General features: G+C 42.3%; 1 protein-coding gene across 2 annotated transcripts in view; it reads left to right on the forward strand.

Annotated features, from left to right (window-relative positions):
* The window catches only part of USP34 (ubiquitin specific peptidase 34), a 150,559-nt gene that overhangs the window by 67,971 nt on the left and 61,014 nt on the right, over window positions 1–21,574 (forward strand). For both annotated transcript variants that reach the window (XM_083175873.1, XM_083175874.1), the window contains 17 exons: window positions 70–185; window positions 268–395; window positions 1,840–1,929; window positions 3,337–3,432; window positions 5,006–5,088; window positions 5,993–6,147; window positions 6,226–6,339; window positions 7,508–7,607; window positions 9,610–9,769; window positions 10,459–10,585; window positions 11,654–11,801; window positions 13,477–13,577; window positions 13,973–14,182; window positions 14,373–14,498; window positions 14,717–14,839; window positions 17,250–17,333; window positions 18,379–18,465. In XM_083175873.1, coding sequence (XP_083031999.1) covers window positions 70–185; window positions 268–395; window positions 1,840–1,929; window positions 3,337–3,432; window positions 5,006–5,088; window positions 5,993–6,147; window positions 6,226–6,339; window positions 7,508–7,607; window positions 9,610–9,769; window positions 10,459–10,585; window positions 11,654–11,801; window positions 13,477–13,577; window positions 13,973–14,182; window positions 14,373–14,498; window positions 14,717–14,839; window positions 17,250–17,333; window positions 18,379–18,465 — 2,048 coding nt within the window. The remainder of the gene's footprint in view (window positions 1–69; window positions 186–267; window positions 396–1,839; window positions 1,930–3,336; window positions 3,433–5,005; window positions 5,089–5,992; window positions 6,148–6,225; window positions 6,340–7,507; window positions 7,608–9,609; window positions 9,770–10,458; window positions 10,586–11,653; window positions 11,802–13,476; window positions 13,578–13,972; window positions 14,183–14,372; window positions 14,499–14,716; window positions 14,840–17,249; window positions 17,334–18,378; window positions 18,466–21,574) is intronic.

Raw genomic sequence — 21,574 nt, forward strand, 5'->3', positions numbered from 1 at the left:
TAGGGTTTCTATGGTTTAATAATCTTACTGCCAGATTTGGTATATACATATTTCTTGTGGTTTGCGCAGGTCCTTCCGTACATAAACACCAGTACAACAGCAACGCAGTGGTGGACATCAACCTGGATAATGTGTGCAAGAAAGGGAACACGTTGCTGTGGGACCTGGTTCAGGATGAGGATGCGGTGAGTCACAGTGTAACGTTCTGATATCTGTAGAAATGTACAGGCTCAGTGTGTAACCAATTGTATCACCATTGTGCCGCAGGTTCATCTCTCGGAAGGATTAATAAATGAAGCAGAAAAGCTACTGTGTTCCTTGGTATGCTGGTTTACAGACAGGCAAATTAGAATGCGCTTCATCGAGGGCTGCTTGGAAAACCTTGCTAACAATAGGTACAGGTGATACTTTAGCTGCTTAATTTATTACTTTTTATATAGATTCCACTTGTTTACAGTTCCATATACAGTTTAATAACAGAAAAGGTAAATCTGCCAGTGTACCACTCCTTGGACATCTGATGATCAGGTTTTATCCACCCCCGACCGCTAAGAGTCGATTTTGATAGTAAATTGAAAGAGTTAAAAAGTTGGCGATTGAGCTCATTCGCTTTTCACATCTTATTAGCGCAATCAATTGACCAAAACATTTATTTATATACTACTCTTTAGATGAGTATTTATATAGGGAGAGGATACCTTAATTGGTACAATAGGGATAGAGTACGTCATGGGTTCATTGCTTTGGACCCGACCAACCATCTAATGGAATAAAGGTATCCGATATGGGATTTTCTGTGGTTTACTCATTGTAAGCCATTGAGACTTCCAGATGGGTACCCTTCTGGCATTAGTAGCTGAGCATCTATTTAGATACATGGGAAAGGGGGGGGCGATTCAATGTTTAATTCCGACTGTCCAAATGTTTCCAATAGTCGGAATCATGGTCAATTTGACCATCGGTATTCAATGTTCTGACTGTTGGAAGCGTTTAGATAGTGAGAATTCATGTGGATTGACGATAAATGGCTTTGGATTATGCAATCTAGCGCCTGTTTTTCACCATGCAGAATCCTCTTTTTATAAAATTGAAACTGACCGGCTTCAATGCGGTTGGAAATGGGAGCATTGAATAGATGTGCTGGTATTTCCTACTGTTGGAAATATCTATACACATTGACTACCTCACGGTCTTTTGGGCATACTTTTTCAAAATTTGCAGATTTACTGGGGGACTGGGGTCTGTGTTTGCATGAGGTGCTGGATGCTGGCTGATCTGGTTGCTGGCAAGGCAAAACAATGCTTTGAATTGTTTTGTCTTGTAGATGATTGGCGCTTTAAAATAAGGTGGCAACCTGCACCTCCGGGAAACTCTAACCCTATTATTAGTTATGTTCCATTGACTTTGCTGTTGAAGATGCTAGTGTTGACTCAATACCTCAGCTCTGAGTGCAATAAGTAAGAGAGGCAGCTTTGGGATGTCCACATGGTCCTTTGTCATCACTACTCACCACCAAGAAGAATTCAATGGAGACCGTAGGCACCCCAATCCATGTCTCTCCTAAGGTTGATGTTTCTTGCCCTTAGTTTAGATTGGTTGTCTCCGATGGGATAGTGATGCACAGGATATAGAAGAGGGAGGTGAGTAGCATATAGCGGTCTCTGTATTCGTGACCAGAGAAAAGTAATTACGGAGTATAAAAATTACATTTTAAAAGAGTACTAATAAAATGTTCTTGCATGTATATCAGGTTGCTTAGCAGCTGTAATGACTGCCGTACAAGTTCATTTAACGAGTGTACTGACAGTTTAATGTTCTCTGCTTCCTTTTTTGTGTCAGGTCTGTCGTGGTCTCGCTCCGACTTTTGCCCAAGTTATTCGGTACCTTTCAGCAGTTTGGAAGCAGTTATGATACCCACTGGATAACAATGTATGTCTAAGCCTGTGTGTCCTGTGTTATTTTTTATGGGGTTTATTGATGATCTGTCTAATAAAGGCTGTAAAAATACTTAAAACAAATGTTTAATAAAAATGAATAGCATTGTTTGGTTAACAAGAGCAATTATAGATATGTTCTACATCTTTGCTGCGGTCATGCCATGCCAAACAACCTCATTTTGGCATGCCTTATCGCCTGAGAACCTTCTAGCATCTTTTTTGATGAAAATGCACACAATACGACTAGGACGCACGAGGAGACTTTGCTGGTTAATTTGTTATACTTGTATATTGTGTGAGACGGAGTCTTTGAATCTGTATTCGAAGTACTACAAAGTAGCACGATATACAAATGTCATATCTAGAGACAGGATTATATGCAACATAAAAAGCTTAAAATATGCACGAAAAATACTTAAATTATGCGTGAAATGTGTTAAAATATGCTACATTAAATAATAAAAAAAGTAATTTTTAACTTATTTATTTAAAAATCAGCATACAATTAGTATTGCTAATTAACAATTATTTAACATTTTGTTACTCTTGAAAACGTAAACAATCAGGTTCAGTACTGTTCCGAATGTTGGGTAGTAAGATTGTGTCTTCTTCGATCACTCAAAATATTTTAATAAGTGGAAAAGAACCGTTCCACATCCACTGAGGTAACTGGGCAGTATTTGAATTTGGGTGTTATGTTAGCACTTTCAGTAGACTGCAGCGTCCTATGCTCTTATGGCATCAACTTTACGGACCCTCATCTCCAGCGCCGATAGATCAGCATAGCGTGTGAGGGCGGCACTGTGGAAGTCTTTCTCCTTGTGACGCATCATTTCCTCCACGCCATGTGATGCCACAACCCTTCCGCCCGCCTCCTCTGCTGCAGAAGTCTCTCTCTTGGCGCAAAGGTTCAGGAGCTTCATGACGGCATCCGCCCCGACTGACTTTTATTAAAATGGATTGGCAGCCTAGAGCAGTGTCAGACATATCGTACATCCAAGGTTCCCCACACTGCGCACATATTGTCCCAGCCTTCACACTCTACCACTACCTGGCCAGCAGCAGCAGGGCAAAGCAGTGCCGTGATTTGCAGGTGAAAAGGGGGCGGGCCTAATACGTGATGTGCCCCCCTTTGGAAAAATATGCACCATCACTAGATTTTAGATCAAATATGCAATAACCAGTGAGAGTGGGCAAAATATGCAAATGCATATAATCCTGTCTCTAGTCATATTAAATTAATCAGCATCTTGTGCATTGCATTCTAAGGCACATGTTTGGCAAACAAGGAAACCTTTGCATGGCACCTGGCATTTCACACTCGCCAGGCATCTCGGGCTGCATGTCCTAAGATTCTTTTCTGTATAAAATTGACACGTAACCAATATTTTCTTTGTAGGTGGGCAGAAAAGGAGCTAAATATGATGAAGCTCTTCTTTGATAATTTGGTACATTACATCCAGTCTATCAGAGATGGGAGGCACAAGCATGTATTGTAAGTATAGGTAGATTTGACTTAATCTTAATTCTTGACATGTAGTATATACTGGAATTGCAGTAGCGTATGTAATGATTTTTATCTAGAATTCCTCTAGTATATCTTAGATGCTTTATGGCATGTCACTTATAGCCTTGACCTGTGAGGGACGGGTCCTCTGTTGCACTCCTGTAAACTAGTCTCAGTATCGCTGAAACCCAGGAATGTCAGAACCATTCCGACTTGAAAATGTTCTTAACCACTTAACTGACCATTTTTTCTCACAAAATTGAGCACATTTAATTTTTTAATTCATTAATGTAAATAAGTATTTGCCATATGTCAAGTTTTGGGAGAGAGGTTCTACCAACATTGATCACTTTGGAGAACTTGCCCTAACAGGTTGACGTTGATGATCCCCATTTGGCCAATTAATATAAGAGAGAGTCCAGTATACAATTGTCTAAGGCAGGTCACTAACTTGTCATAACTGGGATCATTCTTTTATCTAGTTGGCTAATTTTTCCTGCTGTTATTCTTTATGTTGTTGCTTCCCTAGAATAATTCAATTATACAGTTATGTAAAAGTTTTAACCCTGCTGCCTCAGTCGCATTAAATCTGTTTTCCAAAATGTGTTGGCGTATATGTAGGAATATAACATCCCCCCAGTGGCCTCTTCAGACACTTTTACCCTGTCACATCGTACTTATAACACGGGTTATTGCCTGGTTGCTGCCTGGTGGACCCGGGTTAAGGTGCGGTGTGAAAGCATTGTGCCTAATAACCAAGGTCGACTAACCCGGGAACTCGACCCAGGGTTATAAGAATGGTTAAATCCAGGTCGCCCTGTATATTTGGCGACCCGGGTTTAGTGTGAAGGCGCTGGACCCGGGATCAAAATCCCAGGTTCGACCTGGCATTCCAATGTAAAAGCAGTATAAGCTAAAACGAATCCATGCATTTTACTGCTTACCGTAGTATATAAAATCCTTGTGTAGTTAGTCTGCTTACAAGCAGAAATGCTTAAGATTGCGAGCAGGGCCCTCCATACTCTGTCTGTAATCACACAGTTTGTCTGATCACTGTTGATTCCAATGGTAAAGTGCAAAGGAATATGCTGCGCTATTCAAGAAACTGTAAATAAATAATAAATGCAGAGTTTCCAGCAAATGACTGACATAAGCACTAGGAGCGCTACTCAGTCACGGTTATATCTTATTTGATCAGTTAATGCAAGTATGCATAGATTCGAGGGTCTCATTGATTTCAGATTTTTCTCGCTTATTAATTTACATACAATATTATCCCCTTTTTGAGTAATTTCAATTCACCATCCTAATAGTGAGGCTAACGATTAACTGAATTTCTCACAATACGGCAATAGTTTGTAAAGATTTATCGGCATTAGCCTTGCGGTGTTCAAACAAACTTGTCGAGTCCTGCAGAGTTATTTCAGTGATACTAGTAAATATGCTTGCACACCAAATATTACTTGTAACAATATGAGATAAATATTGCAGAAATGAATGAAATTGCTAATCGTTTTGTTTGTATTTACTACATTGTCTATTACTATTATGTTGCGGACAGGTACAGCCACAGTGCAGAAGTTCAAGTTCGTCTTCAATTTTTGACTTGTGTATTCTCCACTTTGGGCTCACCAGATCATTTCCGTATGTATTCATAACCTCACGTCTATAACCGGTAATATGCCTGTTGGAGCATACCGGAATATTTATCACTGTGTATATATTTTCAATAAAAAAAAAATGCATTATGGATATCTAATTCTCAGCGGTAATTTACCATTGCTAATATATTCTCCTAGAGCTATCCTATTGGCACTGATGTTGTAATAAGTACCTGTTTTTTATTCGAAAAGTCCATCAAAAATACAAAGGTGTGCAGCTTTTTGCAGATCTTATATGTATTTTCAGCTGAGTTCTTTCAGCCATTTGGAAATAGTGTCAATCTTCCCTGAATCATTTAAACTAATGTAATAGCCAGATAACCTAATAATGTAATAGTGGGATGCTACAAGTCCTTCATCTTTTATATACACATTTAGCTATTTCTTTTCATAAAAAGAATACTGTTCAAATTGCTGCTCTTTAAAATTGGACAGTATTATATTACTTAGAAATCCTGTTTTGCTTGCATCCACTCTTGAGGACGCTGCCAATGCTGAGTATAGAACAACTGTACCTAGTATGTCCACATTTAAAGTGCTGCTTTGGCCTTGGCTTGTTAGGTTGTGTCCCTCAAGCAGCAGCTTCAACAGTTTTTTGACAATACCATTGTTGGTAATTGGCAAGTGTAGAGGAACTCTTGTAATCCCCATTTGTGAAGTTTGCACCATATTTAGACCACATTTACACCCCAAAAATTGATACTGATTTATTGGATCTTGATCAGACCAGGGATCCACCCATGATGCATTATAAAGTAGTTTCCTGTTATCTTTCTAGATATCGCTGAGTCTGTGTTCAGTATTTTATTCATGAAAGCGAGATTTTTCTTTTTTACAGGTATCTGGAAGCTTTTGTTCTTACACAGCGTTCTTGGTTTTCTTTGCAGGGCTGAGTTTGGAACAAGTAGACATCTTATGGCACTGCCTAGTAGAAGACTTGGAGTGCTATGATGATGCATTACATTGGTTCTTAAATCAGGTGCGCAGCAAAGATCAGCATGCTATGGGGATGGAAACTTATAAACACCTGTTTTTGGAGAAGGTAAGATCCGTTATTCTTTTCCAAACATTAGCCACAATAACTGTGACGTCTATTAATGTTATTATTTTTACTATGTAGATGCCACAACTTAAACCTGAAATGATCAGCATGACAGGGTTAAACCTTTTCCAGCACCTCTGCAATCTGGCCCGGTTGGCAACAAGCGCTTATGATGGTGGCTCAAACTCCGAGGTGAGTTATGACATGGAACCATCTACATAACTATAATTGATTGATGTTTGTGTGTATGGATGTTCCACGATAACTCACAAATGCATTAACTAATCGTCTTCAAGCTTTGCACACTACCTTATCATCTGAAGGGACATGCTAAGTTCGAAGATGGTTTTAATTGGATGACCCCTTAAGGGTGCTATCATTAGGGTCCATGGTATTTCTGTTTTCATGCATTGTGATTTGGTGTTGAAAAGCTTATGATTATCTGATTACATCTAGGGCTGCTGAAAGCGCCATCGCGCCCCGGTAGGAAAGGGGCGTGACCAACAGCTGCAGTTCAGCACTGAGCAGCGTGTGCTGAGCAGGGGGAGAGGCTGTGCTGCGGGGCCAGCCTCTGCTCTCTACTCCCACTGCCCAGTCTCTGCAGCAGGGTAGGGGGCTCGGGACCCGGGTCCGGGTAAAAAGTATCCCCCCCCCCTTCTCGATGGCACTGAATACAACACAATAAACAGACTCCCTTAAGTGGACCCTTAACCTCTTGAGTGGTGGGTTTTCCTGTGGCAGGACAGACTTGTTACTTACCAGGACCGCTTGGAGGGGCTCGTGGTTCGTCAGTTTAGGCATTCCTATGCTTGGACGCCCGAACACACGATCCTCCCCAGGTGGGCCCTGATCCACTCCGAGCGGCAACGGGGAGGTTCGGTGACCATAGGATCGGCAACGGAGGAGAACAGCGACGGGGGATTGTAGTGCACCATTGGTTCACCGCTGTAGGCACCACGGGCACACCCTTTCTCTACAGTGGCATGGCCGGAAATTTCTCGGGAGAGGCCGCTCCTGCAGTGCAGGTAAGTCCGAGAAATTTCCAGCCAGACCACAGAAGGGGTTAAAGGCCTGTAAGGGCCTATAAATGAAAAACATTTTCACTTAACAAAACTTTTGAGAGTTGCATAAGCTTTTGCCAGTCCGTTGGCGAGCCTTAACACTAGTTCTTTGTAGTCTAAATTAGTTAACCAGAGGTTCACTTACTTTCTCCATATGCATTTGTTATATGTGGTATTTTAAATATATATTAAAGGAATATCTGATATTTATCTCTCATGTATGTAAGATTTAACTAGATGGGCTTAAGTGGTTTTTACTTGTCAAATTCCATTTTTCCACGTCTTAAATTTTTTTTTAGCTATGCGGCATGGACCAGTTTTGGGGCATTGCACTAAGAGCACACACTGGGGATGTCAGCCGTGCTGCAATCCAGTATATCAACTCTTATTATATTAATGGTAAGAATTACTTCAGTTTGTGTTGATTTGTATTTTTTCTAAGTGTGAAATGTTTTATGCTTAAAAAGTTCATAGGTTTTAGTGTTTCACATCCACTTTCTGTACTAATGTGTAAATCCCCTCACCCTTTTTTTCCCTCCAAAATATGTTTGTTATAGCTCTGCATAGTACAATAAAAAATATGCGTCTCACATAATATAATGCAATACAATCACAAAGCTTTTAGTAAGAGACCGGAGAATAGAGGGACAAAGATAAAAGGTCAATAAACAGTCCCTGAGGTAGAGTAAAGTCACAACTCTCCTACCTAGGAGACTGATATTTGTGCCCAGAATGGAGTCACCATAGACCTATTGCCATTGAACGGAGTTGAGAAACCAGGCGGCTGTTGGACCCAAACCAACCTTTCAGAATTTACCACTCTATGGCATTAAAGGAGGAGGCCATCTTCTCTATTTTCATATACAAGACCAGGACCTCCTGTATCAAACCCTAGAGGGAACAGATTTTGTCCTTCTGAAGGAACACATTCTCTAAAGACTGATGTCAACAATGAAACCCAAGAACAGCATGCACTTACAGTACACCAAAAGTTCAGGTTACAGCCATGTTCCTTTTAAGATCTGAATCATGTGGCTGGTTCACTCGCAAAGGCAAGTTCCTTCTCAAATGGACAAAACCATGTGCACTGCAGGTGGGGCAGATGTAGCTTGTGCAGAGATAATTAGATTTGGGTGGGATTTTACTTCAAAGTGAGATCTATATTGCAGTGTTAAAATAAAGCAGCCAGTATTTACCCTGCGCAGAAACAAATTAATTCATCCAAATCTAAATCTCTCTGCACATGTTACATTTCCCCCCCCCCCCCCCCTGCAGTGCACATGGTTTTGTCCATTTGAGAAGGAATTTGCCTTTGCATGTGAACCAGAATAAGGGCCATGGTCCCTGATCCAGCTTTTCCACATGGCAGTTTTGCTTGATATTGATCATGCTTAAAAAACATGGCAGCAGCGCTCCCTTTCCATTTAGAGAGCTTTGTCTTGTCAGTCATGAAAAAAATAAAAAAGGCAGCTGGATTGCAGGTAACTCAGGTGGTAAGCACACAGTTAACAACCAGCAAAACTTTTATACTGGAGTAATGATCTAAAGATTAATACATACTTAAGTACTGTATGAAAACACTGCAATTCATTGCCTCCCACAGGCTTAATATACATGGCATGGTTTTTTTATATTAACAATTCAATCTGTCATCCGATTTAGCTTGAAATACAAAACACTCCGGCCAATCGCTATTTATGCACACATACAGAACGATTGTTTAAACAATCAGAGGATTTGATATGTCATATGACAACAACAAATCATTAACACATCATTGGCCCATCGGTCTTCATGACTACACACGAAATAATGTGGGGCAAATCCTGCAAGACCGGCTTTATCTTTCTGCATGTTGAAGGGATCAGCAAGCAAGATGAATGACCGGCGGGCATGTGCATTGCATCGTTATCATTCCCACACTAGGACAGTTTTTGAACAATAGAACGTTCCATTTGGTCAAAAATGGCCATATCCTTTAATAAAATCTATCCTTGCAAGGGTTTGAAAGGACAGTAGCAGATGTCCTCAGTAGCTGGGTTCCCAGGGAGCTATGCTAAAACTGGACCTCGGAGTAAAGTCCTAACTGCCTTCCAGCCTCAGAAATACAACCCAGCTCCTACAGGCATTTCACCCTGATCACCAGGGATTGCATAGGGTGGCGTTCCGCCTCAAAGTTTTACTAGGGTATTGGGTGCTAGCACCTTTTCGATCGTCTTGACAGCCCATGGTGAGCAGGGTTTCTTCATGTAGTTTTGTCCTTGTACATTATACATTTTAAGAGCAGATGCTCCATAGCCATTGGATACTTACATTTTACAAGCTGAAACAGTCACTTACATTATAGTATGCCACTTATTCACACAAATAACATTTATATTCATGTTTGTTTTTTCCTCAGGTAAAACAGGGCTAGAGAAAGAACATGAATTTATTAGTAAATGTATGGAAAGCCTTATGATTGCCTCCAGTAATCTTGAGCAGGACTCGCAATCAAGCCTCACTATCATTGAGCGTGGACTGCTGATGCTTAAAACACACCTAGAAGCTTTCAGAAGGCGGTAAGCAATTTTAATAATTGCCGATTTACACTGTTTACATTGTTTTTTTCTAATTTTTGTTTTCATTGTCGCAAATACAAGTACTTACTGAGCATGTAAACCGCTTAAAGTGTATATGTAATAAAAGGTCCATACACACTGGGCGACTATGCCCAACGTGAATGAACAGTGATGATTGCGTTCATCGCTGGGGGGAAAGGCGCTCCGTGCATACACACGGAGCGGCTTTCCCCTCGCCCGGCGCAGACGAAGGGGGGAGGACGGCTTTTCATAGCGCTGCGCTATGCAAAGCCATCCTCAATGCCGCTTATCTGCTGGTAATACTGTGTATGAATGCTGTGTGCATTCATGTAACAAATGCATTGGGTATTTTCTGGTTATCACCAAATGCAACAACTGTGACCAACGGTGCTGCTGGTCCTGACAAAGGGGTTCTGTCTCCAAAACTTTTGACTGTTTCTTCCAATACAGCCGATTTTTCTGCATTACACAGTTTCCTTAGTGCCTCTTTCCTTTGTCTTGGATATCTGCATTTGACCTGTTTGAGCACTTGGAGCAAATGCTATACTTCATGTTAGATGTTAGTGCTGACTGCTTTTGGATTATATATGTGTGTGTGTGTAGATTATTTTTTTCTTGTAATATGTAAAGGTTTTTTAATTGCAGTTTGCTTTCTGTGTCTCATACAGGTTTGCTTATCACCTTAGACAGTGGCAGATTGAAGGCACTGGTATTAGCAGTCACTTGAAGGCTCTGAATGACAAGCAGTCCTTACCACTAAGAATTGTGTGCCAGCCGGCAGGACTTCCAGATAAGGTCAAGAAAGAGGGAATGATGTACTTATTATGTATCAACTTACAATGACAGGGTCATATGTTGAGAGACTATTCTAATCGGTAATATATCTGCTACATAAGCTTCTACTATTCTATATACTGTAGATGTGCAGGAAGGAGAGACATGGCTAGCTAAGTGCACAAAAGTATGATAAAGTAGAAAGGAAAGACAGACTGGATATTGGGTGTATGTACAATCAGGAACGAGGAAGGAAAATGTGGGTCTTTAGAAGTTAGAGTTATAGTGTGTACACATGGTGCGATATGTCTTCCGATGTTGCCGATATAGTGAACATCGGAAGCCAGATCGCATGGTGATTGTATGCTTTTTTGGGGCTTGCGAGCCCGATGCGCTGCCGATGCGCGCTCCCGACTGAAAGTCGGCGTTCAAATAGCCAAGACTATATAGTCAAAATTGTGTCACTGCATGCATGCCGTGTGATGCGAGTTCCAATGCAATCTGATCACATCAGGACTTGCATAGTACGGCATATCTCACCGTGTGTACACACCATTACACAGATGTAGTAAGCTTATAAAGTGATCAAATGAAGAGGGACAAAGTACCAGCCAATCAGCTCCTGCCATGTCACTTGCTGTGCGTGATAGTTAGGAGCTGTTCGGTTTATGGTTTATCACTTTCCGTTCTATCACTTTTCAAGGCTCACTACATCTCGCCCACAGTGAGTGTAACAGCCACTCCCAATACTGAGAAATTAAGTTGGTCTTTATGCCGGTCATATGTTCAGCTGGAATGCAGTGTAAAAGTCGGGATCCCGGCGTTCAAAATCCCGACGCCGGAATCCCAATCGCCGAAATACCGACACTTTCTCCCTCCAGGGGTGTCTACGACACCCCCGGAGGGGAGAATAAATTAGTGTGCCGAGCGTAGCGAGGCACCGGGCCCGCTACGTGGCGAGCGCAGCGTGCCCGCAAGGGGGGGCAATCCACACCCCCCCCCCATTGTCGGGATTTTGAACGCCGGGATCCCGACTGCCAGAATTTAATACTGAATCCGTTCAGCTGACAGATTTTTTTTACATTTTAGATGACAATAGAAATGTATCCGAGTGATCAGGTAGCCGACCTACGGGCAGAAGTCACCCACTGGTACGAGAACTTACAGAAAGACCAGTTGAATCAACAACCTCAACTTCAAGAGTTTGGACAGAGCAGTCGAAAAGGAGATTTTCCTGGTGAGCAATGACATCTGCTTATGTCTTGTTGTATTTCACTGTTAGATTGCTATATCAGAATACAAAAAAAAAAGAAAAAAAAGATGATTTTCATAATAGTATCACACACTGGAGCCATTTAAAAATAATTGCTCTTGTAATTGTGTGTGAGTTGTATGTTGTGTGTAATATAGGTGTCTGCATATTCTCTCTTCCAGCTTTTGGAGGCATAGATGGTGGTAGGGACAAGTTTTTTGGGAGGCAGGGAATTTTTTTTCCACTAACTATTCCCAATAACTTCCTTTTTTCCTTTCAGCCTATGGTGGATGCTGGGACTATGGGTATGCTGGTTTGGAGGACCCGGGCACAAGGAGATAACTTCTCTGGCCTTTTCTGACCGCTTACAGAGCCATTATGACAGCATTCCTAGGGTCCCATAAGGGGGTAGCGCGGACTCTGTAGCCCTGCCCCTGTCCCCTTGGCTGTGCCTGACCTGGGTTTCATGCTTTGGGGACAAATTGAGGCTACCTGAAGGGTAAAAAAAGGGGCAGACAAGATGGGCCAAATGGTTCTTATCTGCCGTCAAATTCTATGTTTCTAAATCTCCTCCCCCCTTTGTGAGTTCAGGGGCTATCTTGTGATCTCACAGCTCAGCTCTGCTCAGCCTTTGTGCATCTGGTCCTTAGTGCAGCACAGGAGTGTTGCCTTCTGTGTCCACCAGGTAAAGAAAGATAAAATGGGATTTGTTTCTTACCTATAAAACTCCTTCTGCCTGGCTGAGGGTTGCCTGACATTTTGCTACTTTGTTCCAGGTTCTTTGGTGTCCTTGGCATTGCATATCTGCGCTGGTTATCTTACTCCTTTCCTTTTGTTCTTTGGGTCTTGTATAGTTAAAGTATGGGGAAAGGAGGAGCCTGAGCTGTCCTCAAACAAACTTTGGGTGAGATTTAATAGGATGCAATTGTTAGTAAGATTCTAAAATCGCACCTTATCACATTTTTCAAATTGCATTTTTTAACTGCACATCCTGCGGCTCCTCCCGAATAGCGCTATTGGACACCTAGGCCTAGCGGCCATTCAAGAGTCGCTAGGCGGCCAATAGTGCTATTCGGAAGGAGGAGGCGCAGGGTATAAACACACATCCTCCGGCTTCTCCTCACTAGTCCGTGGGTTCGTGTTCTTCGTTTTGTTGTTTTGCGAAGTCCCTGGACGCAATACGCGATCTATGCAGGAGGATCACGGAGAACACCTACCAGCCGTTTTTTGCCTAAAAATTGCAAAAAAAACCCCACAAAATCACATCTTATTAAATGTCGCCATTTATCTCCTTTGTGCTTATTGCTGGACTTCCACCCATACCCACTGTCCCAGTGTCCACCATGGATTCAGAAAAAGGTTTTTACAGGTGTAAGGAAAAAAAATCTGTTTAATTTTTTATTTTCTCTATATTTAATATATCTGCTCTGTTGGCAACAGCGTATGCTTCAGGTGTTATTTAGTTTTTATACTTTATAAGCCTCATGCTCAAAACATGTATAATTTAAAAACGTGAGTTAGTGTTCTTCTATTTGGATCAACGTTTTTGTCCTTGGCCAAATGATCTGTGCCCCTGGTGTAGTGGTGACCAGCAAACAGGAATCACATGTACAGCTTCACTCCTCTCCAGTTATAACATTTCTGTGTTTTGTAACCCTAGGTGGTCTAATGGGCCCAGTTCGAATGATTTCGTCCGGTCATGAATTAACAACAGATTATGATGAGAAAACACTTCATGAGCTGGGATTTAAGGATATGCAGGTATCTGACTATTTTCAATGTTTTCATGATCGTTTTATTTTAATTTTAAATATTTCCTTTGAGCTACAATAATCGTATTAGTAATGTCAAATTAGACCATTCATACACTCTACAGTTTCACATATTAATCATAGGAGATGGTATGTCAGTATGCAATTATCTCAGGCTACTGGTGGTGCCATAAAGCCCCAGGCCCCATAGTTCTTAGTACAGTACAATGTGCATTTCTTATTGTTCTGTAGTGTAAAGTATTAGAACCGTAACTATTTGTTAGAACTTGAGGACCGAGTGTGGGAAAATCAGTTACAATTATTCACTGCAGGTTTTATGTGATTTTGTGGAGTGTTAAACAATTGTTGCCAGATATTAAAAACCCACTTGTTTGCCTGAAATAGATGGTATTTGTGTCCTTGGGTGCTCCACGTCGGGAAAGAAAAGGAGAAGGTGTGCAGCTTCCTGCATCTTGCCTGCCGCCCCCTCAGAAGGAAAACATCCCCATGCTACTCCTGCTTCAAGAACCTCATCTCACCACACTATTTGACTTATTGGAAATGCTAGCCTCTTTCAAGCCTCCTTCAGGGGAAATGGACTTAGAAGATATTGAGGTAGGTTTCTCTTTAAAGTGTTACCATTTGCTGAGCAAAACAGAATGTTGTAGTTTTGCCAGTTGGGAAACTTGGATTTGTTCTTACAATCATCAGTCCCCAGTCCCCATTTAATCTCTCCCCCCCCCCCCCCCCTCCCTCCTCCCATTACATTGGCTGTAAAGTATTTAATTGTGTCTCTTAATTGCAGAGTGCTAGATGTGAGGAGCTGCATCTCCATGCGGAGAACCTCTCCAGACGTGTGTGGGAGCTCCTGATGCTGCTTCCAACCTGTCCCAATATGCTGCAGGCATTCCAGAATGTGTCCGAGGAGCAGGTGAGCAGAGGATGGGGCTATTCTCAGGGATTCTGTGGCTTCTATCTGTGCATTGCTCTATTGCAGTTTGCTGGGGAGAGAGGGACGTTTATTTTTTCCTTTGTATGACTATAAAAGATGTGTAGGGGGTTGGGGTATACCTGTAGAGAGGGGTAACAGTCGTAACAGTACATACATATTCAGTTTTTAGGTTTTCTCATTTTTCCATTTTTTAAAAGGCTAATGATGGACCTTGTTGGAAAGACTTGCTTCGGATTAAAAGCGCTCATAAACTTCTGTATGCTCTTGAAATTATTGAAGCACTGGGGAAGCCAAACAGGAGAATAAGGAGAGAATCTACGGTAATAAAGATTTACATTAGTGATGCTTGTCTGTGTTGTTGTTGTTATGAATCTAGGGGACACTGGGCTATGGGATGCATGATGGGGAATGTGGATGGTAGGGCAACATGCACAAGGTTGACTCAATCAATATGTCCACATGGCAGTGGTCGACACAGGATTTTTTGTACTTGATTACTTTGTAAAGTGTTCCGATCACAATAGTAGCGCAGTGAGACACCTGTCCCGAAGCACGGCGAGTAAAGCGCTACACTAAGTGGGAGTCCGTCGACAGGCACCAAAAAAGGGCAAAAAACTCATGTTGACCTTTTCATGTGTCGACCATTTTTGTGAATTGCAAACTCTAAGAGAAATCATTAGTTCTGCATCGATTGTTAGGTGTCACAAGTTCAGAGAACAGGGCATCTGGAGGACTAAACCGCACAAGAACTGTCCTTTAAGTTTTATGTATACAGACCTTATATCCAGGGCTATTTTTCAGCAGGCTCCAGCAGGAACTGAGGCCCTTATTCTAGTTTACTCTTTGTGACAAAATCCTTTTTAGATGGACAAAACCATGTGCACTGCAGGTGGGGCAGATGTTACTTGTGCAGAGAGAATTAGATTTGGTTGGGGTTTTTCTTCAAAGTGAGATCTATATTGCAGTGTAAAAATAAAGCAGCCAGTATTTACCCTGCACAGAAACAAAATAACTCACCCAAATCTAATTCTTTCTGCACATTTTAAATCTTCCCCCTGCAGTGCACATGGTTTTGTCCATCTAAGAAGGATTTTGTCAGAGTGAACTAGAATAAGGGCCTCAGTTCCTGCTGGAGGCTTCTGAAAAATAGCACTGCTTATATCACAGTCCCCAATACCAAACAGGCTGTGGTGTGTCAATCCAAAAAGCTGGGTTTAAGACCCATTTCCAAACCGTGACCATCTGAAAGGATGTTAGGAAATACACTTCATACAGGTGACTTGGATATTTCAGACCCTGTGTGAATTATTGGCTTAAACAGGTTTTGTCTCCTTGAGAATGGTCTGAGCCACACTGTGAGAAACTCCCTTAGCTTTAGAGATCACGGCTCCAATCAGGTCTCAAAGGCAGGTTCATCTGAGCAGTCATGTGATTCCAAAATCATTTGAACCGTTCTCTATATATTTTCCTTACCTGCAGTAGCCTTATGATGATGACATGTCATCAACAGAATCCTGAATTGTTTGAGCTGGATCAGATGCATGTCACATTATATTTCAACCAAGGTACCATCTTGTTGACATCCAGCAGCCCAATGTTTACCACCAGTTGTTGAAAACCTTTGTAAAAAGTGAAGAGCTTGCCTGCTTTCCAGTTTTCTAACACATGCTGTACCACAGTAATGATTTACTTGAACCCAATGCACAGCCCTCTCAGAGTCATGGCAAACTTAGTGCCCCTTGATGATTTAAGCATGCCATAGAGGAGTCAGAACTCTCGGTTAGTGCTGTTGGATTGCATCTTGATGACCCGGGCATCCGCTGGCCAGAATGCTCAAACCACTATCCAGTGCTTTAACTGGGAGCTTTGACTCCTCCACAGTTCATTGACCTTTGTCTCCTGAATTGAGGAATCATTCCTCCTAAGCAATAGAGACTCTAATCTCTGAAGAACGCTCAACCATTGTTTGCATTTTAAAATCACTTTGTTGGTGAATGACTCATCGCAATTTCCAAGGTCAAAGTGACCATCTTCCGTAGTGCTTTCATGCTTTTGATCCAAAGCCTGTTTTTGAAAACCTCTAACTTCTTGTTCTTGTGTGCCTATAAAAACATCAACCGCTAAATCGGTACTTTCAAGAAAGGCATAGCTAATCATGTGCTAGGAAGGAATCGTGTTTGGCTTATTGAAACGGAGTCTATATCGTTGAGCCTTCACTATAACAAGAGGGTTTTTTTATTCTTACAAAGACAGTTAAACTACCAGTGTGTGTTCTAAGAGGAGGATGAAATCAGAGCACAATAGGAAAATATAATAACAACGATATTGCAATGGCCAGAAATTTAACTCATGATGAGGCAGATGTATTAAGCCTGGAGAAGAGATCAAGTGGAGATAAGGTAAAAGGAGATAAAGCACCAGCCAATCAGCTGTGTTTGAAAATGACAGTTGGGAGTTGATTGGCTGGTGCTTTATCTCCTTTTACCTTATCTCCACTTGATCTCTTCTCCAGGCTTAATAAATCTGCCCCAATAAGTGCAATGAGGCTGTAATGCTAACCACTACGCCGACTGTGTTTCGGTCTTGTATAAAATAAATTACAGATAGTATTTGTAATACTGTGTGCTCTAATTTACTGGATTGTGTAATAAGTGTACTTTACATTTGTAACTTGAAGAAAATGATCACACGGGTTTATTTAAGATCAATAAATGGAGTTACTCTTTACAGGGCAGTTACAGTGATTTGTATCCAGACTCTGATGACTCTAGTGAAGATCAGATCGAGAACAGCAAAAACACTTGGAGCTGCAAGGTACAGTTTTAGTAATACGGTTTTAAGATAGTACATAATGTCTGACTGTTAATCTAATAGTGCCCATACACCAGCGGTTTATTGTCGCGCCAGTGGGGAATCTGGTCTTTTTAACATGCTTAAGGATCGCAGATCATCCTACTCTGATGCCAGAACTGGGGATCATTTTTTGAGGAGGTGGCTTTATATGAATCCAGGCGTTTCCCCAGATCAGAATGTGACTTTTGCCTTTGGCGTCCGTTTGGCTGGAGTTATGTCTGACCTTACTTCTGAATTAGCAGTATACCGACTTTACAGGGAACCTGCACGTGTTGAGGGTCCCATACCTGATCACTTAACCAGCCTAGGCTCAGAGTTTGGCCAGTTCTGTAGTAGGGCTTGTGACAGTCATGGGTTCTTCAAAGTTTGCAGGCTTGAGACGCAGAGGTAATCCAGAGTCAGTTATTCCTGCCGTGCTCTGAAACTAGTGGTGGCTGCTCATTATCATTGCATTTGGCAAACTTGTGTGGTGAAGCCACAGGATCCAAATGGCTTCCTTCTGCCTTCTCTGTTTGCTTCTCTTCCTCCTTGCAGGACTGAAATCTAATATGCACTTGGGGTCAATGAAGGTTGAAGAATTGTCCTTATCCATTTTATTTTGGCCCTTTGACTAGATTCAGGCTTTTCTCAAAATAATTCTCCGGGTTCAATAACCTTTTTGTTCCACCTACAGCCCCACCGGACTTCAACCTTGTGATTTAAAATGCGAGCTCATCCACCTATCTGTACCCCAGTGTTTTGCGCTCCAATATTCCCGATGGAATCCGTAAAACAAATTTAACTACCAACATCCTATTCTTTGTGGGGGTTTTTTCTTCAAAAGATCTTGTTTTATTAAAAAAAAAAAAATTTTACTTCCCTTTTTAAATGTTATTGGAACATTATATAGGGAATCTGATGCTATCTCTTTAACAGCTATACATTAGAAAATGGGATTCCAATTGTATTTCTTCATGTTTATATACAGTTGTAGCGTAATAAATTGTGACTTGCTGTGTATCTTTAGTTTGTTGCTGCAGGGGGTCTACAACAGCTGATAGAAATCTTCAATTCTGGGATTTTGGAGCCCAAAGTACAAGAATCGTGGACTGTGGTAAGCCCCAAAGTTACAGATGAAATGTTATCTCTTTGTTCTCTATAAGATTTTAACATTAATAACCTACTGTTATTCGTTATACTAAACAGCAACTTTTACTGCAATAGATTCACTTAAACATCTCCCCAGAGCCCTTTTTTGCAGTGTCGGGGACTATTAGAACTTGATATTTCCTCTACATGCTCATAGCGGTACATCATGGAAAACCCAGTGACTTAGATCAGGTTCATCCCATCGTGAATGTGTTGCCCTTGTCAGCAATCCCATGCAAATGTGTTTTGTGCTGTTGTCTTTCATTAAAAGAGAATATTTAAAATTTAATAGTGGTATTGTAATAAGTAAAAGCAACAGTGTTTGGGGGCGTGGCTTGGCCGGCAACGTGAGCGGGTGCGGGGACTGTGAGCTCCGACACAATCCTTTATACATATCCTGCCCCGGGACCCCTGGACGCTATATACTTACCTCTACTGCCTCCGGAGCTGTTCCTGTGTCTCCCGCGCCTCCTGTGATCCTCCTGTGCGGCGCACGGAGATCGGACGGGCTGCCTGCTGAGCTTAGTGCGCCCTCTCCGTGTGCGGGCGCCATCTTGGATCTTCTGACGGCTGAAGTGCGGCCCTGTGACTTATATGCGCTGGTGCCCCGGCGGGTGTCTGGTGACCCTCTGGAAGATTGGCGGTGGAGAGCGGGAGTCGCCTCCTGAGGCGCGCTGCTCGGACGCACGGAGACGCCGGCGCCATCTTGCCCACCGGGCCCCTGAGCTGAGGTGCCTGCGCTAACCTACTCCTGCGACCGCTGGGTTCCTCATCTTGTTCCTGCACTGGGCTCGGTGGGTGCCTTTGCTGTATGATCTATTGAATGTGCAGGGTCCATATTATATCTGCCACATCTGCGCCTGGGTGAGACTACAGCCAGTTGTCCTGCTGCTGCCGTTTCTCTCTGAATGGTTGGTGATGTGCTAGCCATCACCAAACTGTAATCTACTAAGATCCGTATACAGCAGCCTGCCTAATCTTCTTCAACACCCTGGTTGTGTACATTGTAAGCGTTGTGATGAATGTACAGCTGATTCTCAGGGCTATATCTGCCTCAGCAGACAGACTTGCTGATAGGATTGCTGATGTCCAGAAGATAACCCTTTCTGCCTCTCCTGTCCCAGACAAATGTCCTCTTACTGCTCACCCCAGAATGATGGAAGCATCTGTTCAACACACTCTGCTGGCTGCATGTGCCTCCTCTGACCGGCTTACTAATGGGCTTGCTGATATGCAGGGGGCTGATTCCTCTGCTCCCCATGTTCCTGATAAGCCTATTGCCGGAGATATGAAGATCCTGTCTAAGTGCCATGCCCCTGTGACCCCTGCAGTGCCTGTATATGTATACACCTCAGATGGGCTCTCTGTGATGGATCCCCTTGGGTTTGAGACTCCTTGGTAACCCTCATCTATGCTCTTCACAGTGATCTCGTTCAAATACGTGGCCTCATATTTCTCCATATCGACTACCTTATTCCCGATATTGTTCACCCATATGTACTCCATCGGCCTCTAGCGCTAGATATGTGGGGCTTACAATACTGGATAATATATCCTGGACGCTCTCCTGGTTATTCCCAAATAAACTGGGCTGTCATTTGCTTATCTCTGTCATTTCAGGAGCTGGAGTTTTGGCCGGATTAGTGACTATTATATGGTCATTTAAGATTCCTCTCATGCTCTGCTTAAGACTTTATTATTTTTCTTATTTACATTGATTTTTATATGGTTTTAAGAATTGGCTGGATTGATAGTATTGCTTAGTGACATGTATTTTGAACGCCTATACTTTTTCTCCTTTAGCAATACTAATATATATATATATATATATATTTTTTTTTTTTTTTTGCGCTCGTCACGCTTCGGGCTCGGTGGCTCGCTGCGCTCGCCACACTATTCTATTCTCAACTCCACGCCGACGTGGATAGTGGGGGTATGAAAAGGTCGTAGGACGCGTACCGCTGCGCTCGCCACGCTTCGGGTTCACATTGATCGTGGGGTGGCGTTAACAATTGTGCGGGCCATTTCACACTTCAGGGTGCCTATTTGGCCTCTGTGGGCCATTTAACATTGTTTCCTATGGAAAAATCGGGTCAATTGAGGCATTGAACAGGAAAATCGGGTCAATTGAGACATTTAACATTGTTCCCTATGGGAAATCGCGGGCATCGCGTCGGTCGCGTCGCACCCGATTTTTTAGTGCATTCAATGCCCACGATGGGCGCCGTGCTAAGTAAAGAGTACCAATATAATTACTAGGAAATAAAGAAAAAACTATTTAATGTTTATGTAATCATTTTTTCTTTTATCATTTTTCATTTAACATGTCCCCTGGCATTTACTTTTTGGCATGGATGCAAATGAGAAGCTTTTAACTTTAATTTATATTTAAGCCCCACCAAGTTTACAAAGTAACCATAAAACATGATGCATTAACAATAACTGCAAACCTTTCGAACAGCACAGACTAGTAAACTGACTTACAGATTTGTCCTTATGTTTGTCGGGTGTATTGCTTTTTTTTTTTTAAATGCGACTTAGTCGCAGTGCAGTGTGACTAGGATGCAACAGGACACTGCTGATTAATTACATGTAATACCCTGTATATCTGTGCGATTGAGTGCCTGAATCTATACAATGTAGCAGCCGCAGCTTTTTTCCAATATGAGTTCTTAGGTAGGTCTAAATTCTAGTTGGAAAAAGGACCCCTGATGTCACCAGCACAACAGGGGGGGAACCAAGGTCCAAACAGGAAAGCAGAAATGGACCCTTGTGGGCTTGCTACGCTTTGCCCGCTACACTTACAGATGGAGCCGCTCTCTTTGTTAGCATGCCAGCTGCTGCTATTTGGTGGCTGGCACGCCAGCGAACGGAAATGCACGTGCTTCCATTGCAGAGGATGGGGCAGCAAGGGTCTCCGACGTATGCACGGCACATTCATTGGCGCAGTCTAACAATAGGCGCAACGGGAGCTACTCAGATGAGAGTGGCTCCATCTGTAGGCACAGTTACTAAAGACAATAGGTGGTGGCCTATACTGGCTTTGCTCCTCCCCCTGGGCATAAAAGTTCCTT

Source organism: Crinia signifera, chromosome 3 (genome assembly GCF_055691185.1).
Source record: "Crinia signifera chromosome 3, ASM5569118v1, whole genome shotgun sequence".
Taxonomy (NCBI): Eukaryota; Metazoa; Chordata; class Amphibia; order Anura; family Myobatrachidae; genus Crinia; species Crinia signifera.